This window comes from Lactuca sativa, chromosome 8, assembly GCF_002870075.4.
Source record: "Lactuca sativa cultivar Salinas chromosome 8, Lsat_Salinas_v11, whole genome shotgun sequence".
NCBI classification, from domain to species: domain Eukaryota; kingdom Viridiplantae; phylum Streptophyta; class Magnoliopsida; order Asterales; family Asteraceae; genus Lactuca; species Lactuca sativa.
The window spans coordinates 136,577,437-136,589,723 of NC_056630.2; the positions used below are offsets into that span (position 1 = coordinate 136,577,437).

The following is a 12,287-nucleotide window of genomic DNA, read 5'->3' on the forward strand; positions in this document are numbered from 1 at the left end:
GCCACCGGAGCTACATTTTCCTTCCTCCTCCAACCGAGCAACGCCACCCAAACACCCTAAAGATCGTCATTACCTCCTAACCCTTTGTCTGCCACGTTTTCTGTTGAACTAGGAAAGAAGAAACAATGAGGAGCTACCAGAGCAGCCCCTTTCCCCACCATTTTCGGCGACGACAGCCACCAACAGTTGCCTCTCTTTCTTCTTCGCTCTTTTCCGTTGTCCAAAACAGATCCAAAAACACCACCTTGATTGGCGACTGCTTTGCTCCTCTTCCCCATCGTGTGTTGCTACTGGTGCCGAATTAAATGAACCAACAACGGCTCACCGGAGATCGGTTGCCCCTGCCTTCCTCGTGATTTCCCAGCCACCACCGGAGCTTCCTGTTAGCTACCTTCGTTCCTTGCTTCCCGATCAATTGAAAAAAAAAATATTATGTATATCAAAAACAGATGACAGAATAAGCTTCGTTCCTTTCTTCCTCCCTTCCATTTACCCAAATCCCTGAACAAGTTTTGTTCCTTTATTTTCGAAATTGAATACGCACATCATTTATTGGTATGTGGTTAACATAATTTCTAGGTTTTTGAAGGGTCTCTGGTCCTTGTTCAAGAAACAAGATTGAGTTGGGTATAAATTCAAACTTATCCCTGACTTCTCCTCTGTTGGTATCGTATTGGCTGAATCCACATTGAGGTTAAACAAATGTTGGAAGTTTATGATCGATTTAAGGGTAGTTAATGGTGGTAGCGGCTGAAAATCAAATGTTGTCTTCGATTTAGGGGCCTTCGGTTCTTTTTCGAGAGCCCTACACCACCTCCTTGTTGTTGAAATCAAAATTAAAATTAGACTGGCTTTAATATGGGGATGTTGAAATAGGAATTGGAATCTAGAGATGGGGAAGATATAAAACTGAAACGTCGCAAGTCACCACCATCACCATCGATTTGTGTTCCATTTCTACAGGTATATGCATGTGTGTGTTGAATTTGAATAGGAAGTTAGTTTCTAGGTTTTGTTAGAGGTAGAAAATCTATTTATGGGTTATGATAAAGAAATGATTAGGTGTTGCTCAAAACTCAGATCTTGTTCATGTAGAAGAATTTGGAGCTTAGGAGTAGTCTTGGTGGAGATGGCTTCGTAGAGAGAAAGAGAGAAGGAGGGAAGGGGGAGAGAGAGAGAGAGAGATAGATAGACAGAGAGAGAGATAGAGAGAGAGGTGGGTCCCTTTCTTGATTTGATTTAACATTTATAATTAAATAAATGAAAAAAATATTTAAGTAAATGGAAAAAACAAATTAAAAGGGCAAAATAGTCTTTTCAAGTTTATCGGGGACCAATTCTACAATGAAACTAGCCTAAAAGGGCCATGAAGCCAAAAAAGTCGGGGTTTGGACTAAAACCCCAAAAAAATGCATACCACAGGGACCATTTTTGCAATTTTGTCAAAATTAAATGTTTGAAATATTTTTAATGATTAAAAATTATAATTTAAAATTATATTTTATTTTGTGGGATCTTAGGATCCCGATCTCGATCTTGCAAACCCAAAAACGATCCTAGGTAGGATCCTAATCTCGACAACCTTGGATAGATAGATATATAAATAGGGATAATGACTTAAGAGGGTAATAACGTTTCCTGTTTGTCCATTTTAGGTCCTTAACGTATTTTTTGTGCGTATTACACAATTAATGTTATTATAACCGTTTACAAATAGTCCTTTTAACAGGAAGAAGCCGGTAAAATGATTATTTATAAACGGTTATAACAACCTTAATGGTGTAATATACACAAAAAATACGTTGGTGACATAATATGGACAAACGGGAAACGTTATTACCCTCCTAAGTCATTATCCCATGAAACTATAAACCCCTATAATAAATTTTTACTTTTTAAATAAGAAACTTATAGGTCTTGGGGTTGGTAGTTTGGATGTTCTTAACCTCGGCCTTCTTTATAAATGAAAGTGGCGGTTTCTTAATGACAATGGAGCTCTTCGGGTTTAAATTGTCAAATTTTGTCATGGGGAAGGTGGTGGTTTTCGGAAGATTCGAGAATAGGAATTGGAGGGGGTGTTTGGCAAAAGATTGTAGGATCCATTAATTACCTCCATGAGAATGGTTATATTCCTTCTAATTACATGTATAGAGTGGTGGAGGGTGAGACTAAAACGAGGTTCTAGAAGGATGTTTGGTGCTTGGATATTCCTCTTAGGGAGCGGTTCGGGAGGCTCTTTGCTTTGGACTTTAATCAAGATGCTCGAGTAAGTGAATAATGGGATCCGGAGGGATGTAATTTTCATTAGCGTTGGGGGATTAGAGGAGGGGCTGAATCGACCCAATTTGATTATCTTGTAGAAGGATATTTGGTGCTTGAATATTCCTCTTAGGGAGCGGTTCAGGAGGCTCTTTGCTTTGGCCTTTAATTAAGATGCTCGAGTAAGTGAATAATGGGATCCGGAGGGATGTAATTTTCATTGGCCCCTCCTCTAATCCCCCGACGCCAATGAAAATTACATCCCTCCGGATCCCATTATTCACTTACTCGAGCATCTTGATTAAAGGCCAAAACAAAGAGCCTCCCGAACCGCTCCCTAAGAGGAATATCCAAGCACCAAACATCCTTCTAGAACCTCGTTTGAGTCTCAACCCCCCCCCCCCCCCCCCCCCCCCCCCCAACTCTATACATGTAACTAGAAGGAATACAACCATTCTCATGGAGGTGATTAATGGATCGTACAATCTTTTGCCAAACACCCCCTCCAATTCCTATTCTCGAATCTTCCGAAAAACCACCACCTTCCCCATGACAAAATTTGACAATTTAAACCCGAAGAGCTCCATTGTCATTAAGAAACCGCCACTTCCATTTATAAAGAAGGTTGAGGTTAAAAACATCCAAACTACCAACCCTAAGACCTATAAGTTTCTTATTTAAAAAGTAATAATTTATTATAGGGGTTTATAGTTTCATGAGATAATGACTTAGGAGGGTAATAACGTTTCCCGTTTGTCCATATTAGGTCACCAACGTATTTTTTGTGTATATTACACCATTAAGGTTGTTATAACCGTTTATAAATAATCATTTTACCGGCTTCTTCCTGTTAAAAGGACTATTTGTAAACGGTTATAATAACTTTAATGGTGTAATACGCACAAAAAATACGTTAGGAACCTAAAATGGACAAACATGAAACGTTATTACCCTTCTAAGTCATTATCCCATATAAATATAGATATCTCTTTTTCATATATATTTTTAATAACCTGATAAAATATCAGTTCCTTACTTCTCTTTCATTCTTCCAATTCCTAATTAATATTTATTTCCTCCCTTACACATTTATTTGCCCATGAACAAATGACTATGAACTAATGCTATACTTGGAAGAGACATACACAATTCTCAAAAACTGTATTATTAATGTTTTGATTATTCATCGTACATAAATAAATTACAAAGATTAGGATTTTTGCATCATTCCAACATCCAGATTCGAAAAATAAATTACATAATTAAATTTCAATTTCAATTTCAATTTCAGATATAATTAAAATAAGGATTGCCTCATATTTTCAAGCGATTCCACTAATAAAATAACGAAATCATGTTAATATAATTTTGGGCAAAAGAAAAAAGGCATCCTCTAGTTCCTTGCCTTCCATAGTCCTTTACTATATAAACCCTGAAACCCTTTTGACGCAAAATACTCGTTCCTCATTCCCCTGTACGCACTCTCGTTCGCGCCCCAGCGAGATCCGTAATCGCAACAACAAACCCTAACCAAGAAGTAGAGAGAGAAAGGAAGAACAGGATCACAGATTCTCTCTTTCTCTCTCACTTCAGCCTCGATCTTAACACATCTTGATCCTTGATTCTGGTACGGATTGTTTTCTACGCATCTCCATCTCTGTACATTTATATTCTCTGCAATTATCGTTAGATTTTTTTGTTTATGCTTTATGCGTGCACGTTTCCTTTGTTGTTTTGGATGTTTTGTAACGATTAGTAGTGTTTTTGGCATGTTCTCCAGGGGTTTGGCATCGATCTATAATGGCGGCTCCGGCAGAAGTAGCGGCGCCTGTATCTGCTCAAGTTGTATGTATCGAATCATTGAGCTTTCTAGATCACTTTATGCTTGTTTGAGATTTTATTTATGGCGGCGCTTGATATAGAGCCCCCAAATTAATTCTAGCTGTACTGTTCTTGAAAGAGGATATTTTTAATTCTACAATATTTATTCTCTCCGTCTATAGAAATTTCATCTAAAACGATGAAAAGAACGGTTGATTATCTACCACTACGCCAATTTAATGAAATCCAGTGGCGTGGGGGATAATATTCCAAACACATGATTCCGTAAATATGTAACATAATGGTTAAGGTCATTAAATCATCATTATGTTTTAATATTTTGTTTGCGACTCTGATATATGTTTGCTTTACAATGTGTTATTATTTTATTGCATTGTTTATAGTTAAATGATTCTCATTGACGTTTCTTTGATTGCTAATAAACAGGTTGGGAATGCTTTTGTTCAGCAGTACTATCATATACTGCATCAGTCACCTGGACTAGTTCATAAGTTCTATCATGATAGCAGTAAAATTGGTCGCCCTGAGGAAGATGGTACTATGAGCGTAACTACTACCATGGATGTATGAGATCTTTCTCCATCTTTTTTATTCATAAGTTATGTGTTTAAAGTCCTTCCTTTTTTTTTTTTCTTAATCTTGTTATTGGTTTGCAGGAAATCAATGCTAAAATACTGTCCCTTAACTACGAGGACATGAGGGCTGAGATCAAATCCGTTGATGGGCAAGAATCATTAGGTGGTGGAGTCAACGTTCTAGTCACTGGACATTTGACTGGAAAAGATAACATTGTGCGTGATTTCACACAATCTTTCTTTCTCGCCCCTCAAGACAAAGGCTACTTTGTGTTGAATGACATGTTTCGTTACTTGGATAAACCTAAACACAATGAAGTTTCCACTGAAGAAGCTGTGGTGGTGGATCCTATAACCCCTGAGCAAGAAACTGTTGCGATACCAGAAAACAACATCCCTGAGGAGGAAGCTGCTGATTCTGATGTGACAGAGGAACCTCAACCAGAAAAGAAGATTGTTTCTGAGGAAAATGGTGAAGTAGCCATTGTAGATGAGGAAGTTGAAGTTGAAGATCCAGTTCCTGAAGCTGTTGTTGATGAAGTGCCAGTGCCCACTTCATCATCAGTGGTGGCTGTTGAAGTCAACACCAAAACTGAGGAAGCCCCAAAGAAGTCTTATGCATCTATTGTAATGGATCTGAAGAAGCAAAATGGTGTCCCCTTTTCATCTCCACCTCCTGTAATGAGGAGACCTCAACCAAGAAACCAAGAACAACAGCCATTGAATAACGCTGTTGCCAATACCACCACTGTAGCACCTGAACCAGCTGCTGCTTCCAATTTGTTGGATGCTACTGAAAACGGTGTTCATGAGGAAGAAGGTAGGGTTAAGTTTGTCATGGAGACCTTTCATCTTTCTGCTATCGATTCATTGTAAGATTTTTTTTAAAAAAAAAATATATTTGTGTAGGTGAAGGTTACTCGGTGTATATTAAGGGTCTTCCAATGAGTGCTACACCTGCAATACTGGAGGAGGAGTTTAAGAAGTTTGGAGCAATTAAGGCGAATGGGATTCAAGTTCGAAGCAACAGGGTATGTATTGACTTCATCCTTGTGGTCTATTTCAATATGTTTTTTTGATTTTGACTTGCGAAAACTCATATAGCAGCAACAGGGTTTTTGTTTTGGTTTTGTTGAATTTGAGACGCCTGAGGCTGTTCAAAAGGCTATTGAGGTATGTTATGTCAGTTGTTGATATGAATATGATTGTTCTTTTCTTGTGATGATTTTGACTTATTTATTTATTTTTTTAAATATTTAGGCCTCACCAGTCCCAATTGGTGGACGCAATTCTGTTGTTGAAGAGAAGCGCTCCACAAACTCCCGAGGTAATTCAGGTTTTTGTTTTATTTTGGTATAATGAGGGTAGTTTGGTCTTTTAATTAAAAGGAAAGAATGTAATTGAATGTGCATTTGGTTCGTAGCATGTTTATGGAAGGAATGTAGCATGCAAACTAAAGGAATCATTTATATATTCTTTGTTTATTGTTGACATATATATAATTGAATTCTTGAGTAAGTATATGACAGGGGTGTTTTTGTCTTTTAATAAATGATTAATTTCTTATGAATGATGCATGGATTGTATAGGAGGAAGCCGGGGAAGATTTATGGTTGGAAGGGGAGGTGGTGGATTCAGGAACGAAGGTGTGAGAGGAGGTCGTGGAAACTACGGTGGGGGTAGGGGTTACAACCGTGGCGGTGGCGGTGATTTTGGCGGCAGCCGGAATGATTACGGGTACAGAAGTGGTGGCCGTGGAGGAGCAGCTTCAAACCGTGGCGGCAATGGCAATGGCAATGGGAATGGTTATCAGAGAGAGAACAATGGCGGAGCCGCCCGAATTATGGCACAGTGAGTTGCGGAAAAGTGGATAGTGGTTCCTGACTTTATTTTTGGCTTTGCATTGGTAAGCAAGTAAGGTGATAAGATAATAGAGACGGATAGAAAGAGGTTTGTTTTTTAATTTTTGATTTTTAAATATTTTTTTTCAACTTGTAGTATAGTCGTAGTTGTGATTTTTTTTTTCTTTTTTGGAGATTGGTATTATTTTGGTGACAATTGCTATTGATTTTGTTCAGGCGGAATTTGATGAGTTTGATCATGATTTTTTTTAATATTCTTTAGGTTAAAATAATACACTCTAGAAAAAAGTATGAACATGGCTCAATGATGAATTGAGAAGTAAAGTAATCTCGGGTTCTACAGAATTAATTGATTTAGGAAAAAGATTGTTTGATTTGATCAAGATTAGATCACTTTGATTGAATGTGATGATTTAATTAACATACTGAAAAGAGTAATATATATCTTATTGATGAATCATATTCCTATGTTCCTTTCACATCAAACTCGACTAATTTGGTTGTGTTCAATCTTAACTTTGTGCTTCTACACAATCTTAAGTTGGATAATATATTTTAAAATCTTAAATAAACATGAAACAGAGCCTACAAGAAAAGTGCTTTTTTGAAGAGTATATTTTTGTAATCATGACATATTTATTATTTATTATGTATCAACCTTAAAATACGTTGATAGGTCAATTTAACCTAACCAATCGTGTTTTAATATATATAATGCAACATGTTACATACACTAGGGCATCTGGTATACCAAGAAAGAACCTCTTCGTAGTCTATGTGGCCACTAACCACTATAGTGGTTAGGGCTGTCGAACGGGTAAATTTTTGGGTTTCAGGTAGAACGGGTATTTCCTTAAGAAAATAATACCCGATACCCGATTTATATTGTAATTCGGGTTTTCGGGTTTCGGGTTTAAGGTCGGGTCGAGTAATATGTTGGTTGGTTTACTAAATAATTAGGTAGGAAAATACTTCATACAATTAACAAGTACATATATAATAACAATACAAATCATTATAATATGTTATGTAATTTTTTAATTGGGTTATTGTCATTATGACCCAATAAATTTTAGTATATTGGTTTAAATGGTCCCTCATGACTATTTTTTGTATTTGAAGGGCATGAACTTGTTTTTTTTAGGTTTTAAAATGTCCTTTTAGCAAATTTGAAGGGGTCACCCGGTGACACTCATCCTAATCAGCACCTAATCAACAACTTTAGATGCCAAATCATTTGCCACGTGTAACACCTAATGTAATTGAAACAGTGTTGATGATACAGTCTGTGAGTCTTCTCCCAAAGCTAGACACCATTCAAGTACATCTTCATTTCTTCATCTTCTCAATTGTAATATTTTTGTTGCTCGAATCATAATTTCGTTCTTTGATATGCGATTCATTCGGGTTTGCATCTGATTGCGAGAGATGTTGGGAAATTGATGGCAAAAGAGCTTGTCGGTTTACAAGAGAAGCTTGATTCGTTAACATTTGTAAAATCTGAAACCCTAAGTGAAATTACAGAAGAATCTGAAGAAGATGATGATGGAAAAATCAGAAATACTGCTCTTGAGCCATAGGTGGAATGGCAAAATGAAGAAAAGCCCGACAAGCTTAACAACAATCAAGAAGTCGAAGCTGCATATCCTATACACGATATGAAGCCGGAGCAACTAGTTGAACAGATCTCCGGTGAGTTTAATATGTCAACAAAAGTGATTTTTGACCGATTCAAAGATCATGAAACACACACAGAATTAATGGATTTAATTTTTTTTCTCTCTGTCAAATAAGAGATTCATGGGATTGATTTTGACTATGAACCTTGATAAATTGAAAATTACGTCTAGAGTAGGTACCTCTCCATCGGCAAATTACCCTACATCATTCAATTGTCTACATCCTTTCTTGTTATTGTCACCGACCACCCATAGACTACCATCGTCTTGCAGATCTGATGAAGACACATACAGATCTAAAATCGCAAATCTGATGAATTTGATTTCGTTAAAAAAAACGAAGTTGGAGACACATACGTGCAGATCTGAGATTTAAGATCAAATAAACTATGTAATCGATCAACGCTTTTTTTACTGATCCATCTTTTTTTTTTTATATATTTTACATTTGTTTTTTTTTTACCATGGTTTCAGGTGTTCATCAATGGGTTCATCAATAGTGTACATACCTGTTTCGAACATTCAACAAGCATGGCTTCAACCTCATCAATTGGGGGAGAGAAAGAAACACTAATGGTGTTCAGAAGTAGACGATGATGCTGGTGATTTCTGGCTTTGGTGGTAGAAGATGGATCGAGGTGGTGGTGAGGGATGGATAGTGATGGTGGATGGTGGGAGATGGATGATGATGGTAGTGGTGGGAGACTAGGAGGTGGACGGTAGGCGGTGGAAATGATCGGTGGTTTAAGGATCTTCATGAACATGAACATCATTATAGAACATGAACAGAGCCTGAAATTTATTTAAATATTTATAATTTCACTCAAATTGTAGGATAATCAATCACCTTTTCACTCAAATTCTAGGATAATCAATTGCCTAATCACAGTGGAAATCTTTGTTCCTTGCTTCTAAATACCTTATTACAATCGATTTAGGGGGATTTTGTCGTCGATGATTTAAGGAACCCAAGCTGCTGGATGAAGGTGTTGGAAGGTGGGTGTTCTTCGACATGAACATATAAAGTCTTCGTGGGTATAGTTGGTAAAATGAGACGAGGGTATTATTGTCCATATATTATGTTTCAGTGGATGGATAATTTGTGATGTGGATTTTAGTTTAATTTTATAACTTGTGAAAAAAAACACGTCATCAAAGCTACCGGTAATAAGAAGTCTTGGGCATTTTTAGCAGGTAAAAATAGACTTTATGCCCATAAACTACCAAAAAAAGTCACGGGGGATCATTTAAACCAATAGACAAAAGTTTGTTGGGCTACAATGACAATAACCCTTTTTAATTCCATTCCAAATATTGATTAAAAAAACCATGAATATGATTAGCATGGAATAATAGGTCTAAACACAACAAAAAAAAGTCTAAACACAACCCAACTAAACAATAAAAGTCTAAACATAACAAAAGAGAAATTCATAAGTCATAACCCAACTCCAACCATAAAAGTCTAAACATAACAAAAAGAGTAAAATTCATAAGTCATAACCCAACTCAAAACATAAAAGTCTAAACTTAACAAAAAAAAGTCTTGCATCTTCACGTTGCCATATTCATTTCCATATCCAATTCGAGCTCTAATTAGACGTGCCAACTTCTCCCAATCCTATACAAATAGTATAAGCATTAAAAGGACAAAACATAACATGTGAAAATATTAAAAAATATTAAACATAAACAACTACCTTTATCAAATTCTTGTAGGTTTTCCCAATCTTGTTCAAAATCGATGTTGTCACTTATATCACCCCGAAGCCAATCTTGGGTACAAATTATACTTTCAACAATCTTAAGAGTCAAAGCACTCCTATATGGATCCAAAACCCTCCTGCTAGTGCTAAAAACAAATTCTGAAGTCACTGTTAAGGTGGGAATGACAAACAAATCTTTAGCCATCAAGGATAGAATCGGAAATCTTTGACTATTCACTTTCCACCACTCTAAAATGTTATATATTGACGAATCTTCTTCAACACTTTCTTTCAAATACTTTTCTAACTCTCCAATTGATTCAACTATGTTTGTTTTCATCTTTTCCCTTAGTTTATTCCTCAATGGTGGTTTTGGTGTCGTAGCATCCGGATTTTGGCGTTTCCCTAAAATCGACGATGAATTACTAGGCCCGTTAGTACTAGAAGTAGTACTTGGAGAATGAATTCTAATGTAATTATTATATAATTCATACATAGAATCCATAATATATTTCTTTTTCTCCTCTATCTTTTCTTTTCCATAACAATCCTCAAGTAGTATAACCAAATACTTTACTTTGTTCCTCAGGTCAAGAATCAAAGCAAAGTAGAGCAACAAATTCATTTTTTCTACGTCGCCAAAATACTTATCAAACTTTACTCTCATTGCCAATGCAATATCACAAAGGCTAGCATCGGAAATAGCATCATCTAAGAGTGTACAAATGGAATAAATATCTTCAATGCACATGTTTGATGTCACGTATAGTGTCCTGGAATTCCTTTCAGTAACATCACAAAATGGTTTTAAAAAATGACACAAATGCCTAACATGTTCCCAAATCGATAAACCCGCCTTTTTAATGTCGGAACGAAACTCATATTCCTCTAGATCATATCTTTCAAAAGTTTTTTCATAACTTTGGGTAATATTCAACATACGATAAGTTGAGTTCCATCTTGTTGGAACATCTCTTACCAAGTTTTTCGTTGTACCCGGATTAACAAGCTTAGCAAACTTGGTGAATTTGCCAATTCATTAAGGTGATTGCCTAATCCACTTTACCGCCCATCTAATTATCTCAACCGGCTTATCAACCTTTTTAATACCATCTTGCACCACCAAGTCTAAAATATGGGCAACACATCTCATGTGTGTCCATTTCCCATTTAAGAGACACTTGTTGGGATTTTGAAAGATTTTTTTTAAACTCAATTGCCACATCATTAGCACTTGCGTTGTCAATGGAAATTGTGAAAACATTTTTTATTCCCCGATCTATTAAACATTTCTCAACCACTAATCCAATATCAACCCCACGATGACTCTCTCGAGGACAAAAACTCAACACTTTTTTTTTTCAATTTCCATTCATTGTCTATAAAGTGAGCGGTGAGACACATATAACTTGATTGTTGTGTAGAAGTTCAAGTATCGGTGGTCAAACAAATCCTACCAACGTTTTTTTTAATAAAAGCTTGAAGTTTTTCTTTTACTTCTTGAAACAATTGGTAGGTATCGGAGAAACCGATGTCGTGCGATGACTGTTCATGACTTCAGCTTCAATGTCGTAATCATATTCCCTTTGCGAGTTTGCGTCGACTATCGAGCCGTCGTTCATAAGAAGGAAACAAATGTTTTTTTTTGAAGCGTGCGTACGTGACTGCATTGTATATTTGGTATTATTTAAAAAACGAATTCGGGTATTTGGGTATACCCGAAAATAAATATTCATACCTTAAACCCGACCTATATTATTATTGGGTTAACCTATTACCCGAATGTTCATACTCGTTATCCGTTCTACCCGACCCATTCTACCCGAATTCGGAACGGGTCGGGTGGGTAGAACGGGTTTCGGGTTTTATCGACAGACCTAATAGTGGTAGTTAATGGTAGTGGTGGATTCAGGTTCACACAACGGAAGCCAACGTCCAATACTTTTATTTCTCTCACTCACTCACTCACTCACTCACTCTCTCTTTCTCTCTCTCTCTCTCTCTCTCTCTCTCTCTATATATATATATATATATATATATATATATATATATAATTTAAAAATAAAAAAAATAAGAGGGTTATAGTAACCTTTTAGTGGTTGTGTGGTTGTGTTTGATGATGATGTGACACTCACCACTAAAGTGGTTAGTGGTGAGTATAACGGATGATCTTGTAAGAATGGTCCATTTATTCATGCACTTTCGTCGTGTTTAAATTAAAATACTGAAAAGTTATTATAGCCAAATTTTGTTTATAGTTTGGTCATTTTTTATGGGTTACTTTTTAGCTATTAGTGTTTTTTTAAACACCCAACCATAAATTAGAAAGAATCACAAAATGTTTTTAGGAATTGCAACCATCAC

General features: G+C 36.3%; 1 protein-coding gene across 3 annotated transcripts; it reads left to right on the forward strand.

The window, feature by feature from the left end:
- The first annotated feature begins 3,664 nt into the window (after positions 1-3,664).
- Positions 3,665-6,760, forward strand: LOC111907642 (nuclear transport factor 2). 3 transcript variants are annotated; one of them, XM_023903439.3, is made up of 8 exons: positions 3,665-3,886; positions 4,040-4,104; positions 4,528-4,665; positions 4,758-5,496; positions 5,586-5,707; positions 5,784-5,849; positions 5,937-6,003; positions 6,266-6,760. In XM_023903439.3, exons 2-8 carry the CDS (start codon positions 4,060-4,062, stop codon positions 6,529-6,531), a joined length of 1,443 nt encoding a protein of 480 aa, XP_023759207.1. In that variant the 5' UTR covers positions 3,665-3,886; positions 4,040-4,059; the 3' UTR covers positions 6,532-6,760. The 3 variants fall into 3 exon arrangements, with proteins under 3 accessions (XP_023759207.1, XP_023759208.1, XP_023759206.1); XM_023903440.3 differs by having other exon boundaries at positions 5,790-5,849; XM_023903438.3 differs by having other exon boundaries at positions 3,666-3,886; positions 5,781-5,849.
- Positions 6,761-12,287: the final 5,527 nt, after the last annotated feature.

Coding starts and splice junctions, on each gene's coding strand:
- LOC111907642 (XM_023903438.3), top strand. CDS start 4,060: ATGGCGGCTCCGGCAGAAGTAGCGGCGCCTGTATCTGCTCAAGTT. Junction 5,850..5,936: donor CTGTTCAAAAGGCTATTGAG/GTATGTTATGTC, acceptor TTAAATATTTAG/GCCTCACCAGTCCCAATTGG. Junction 6,004..6,265: donor GCGCTCCACAAACTCCCGAG/GTAATTCAGGTT, acceptor TGGATTGTATAG/GAGGAAGCCGGGGAAGATTT.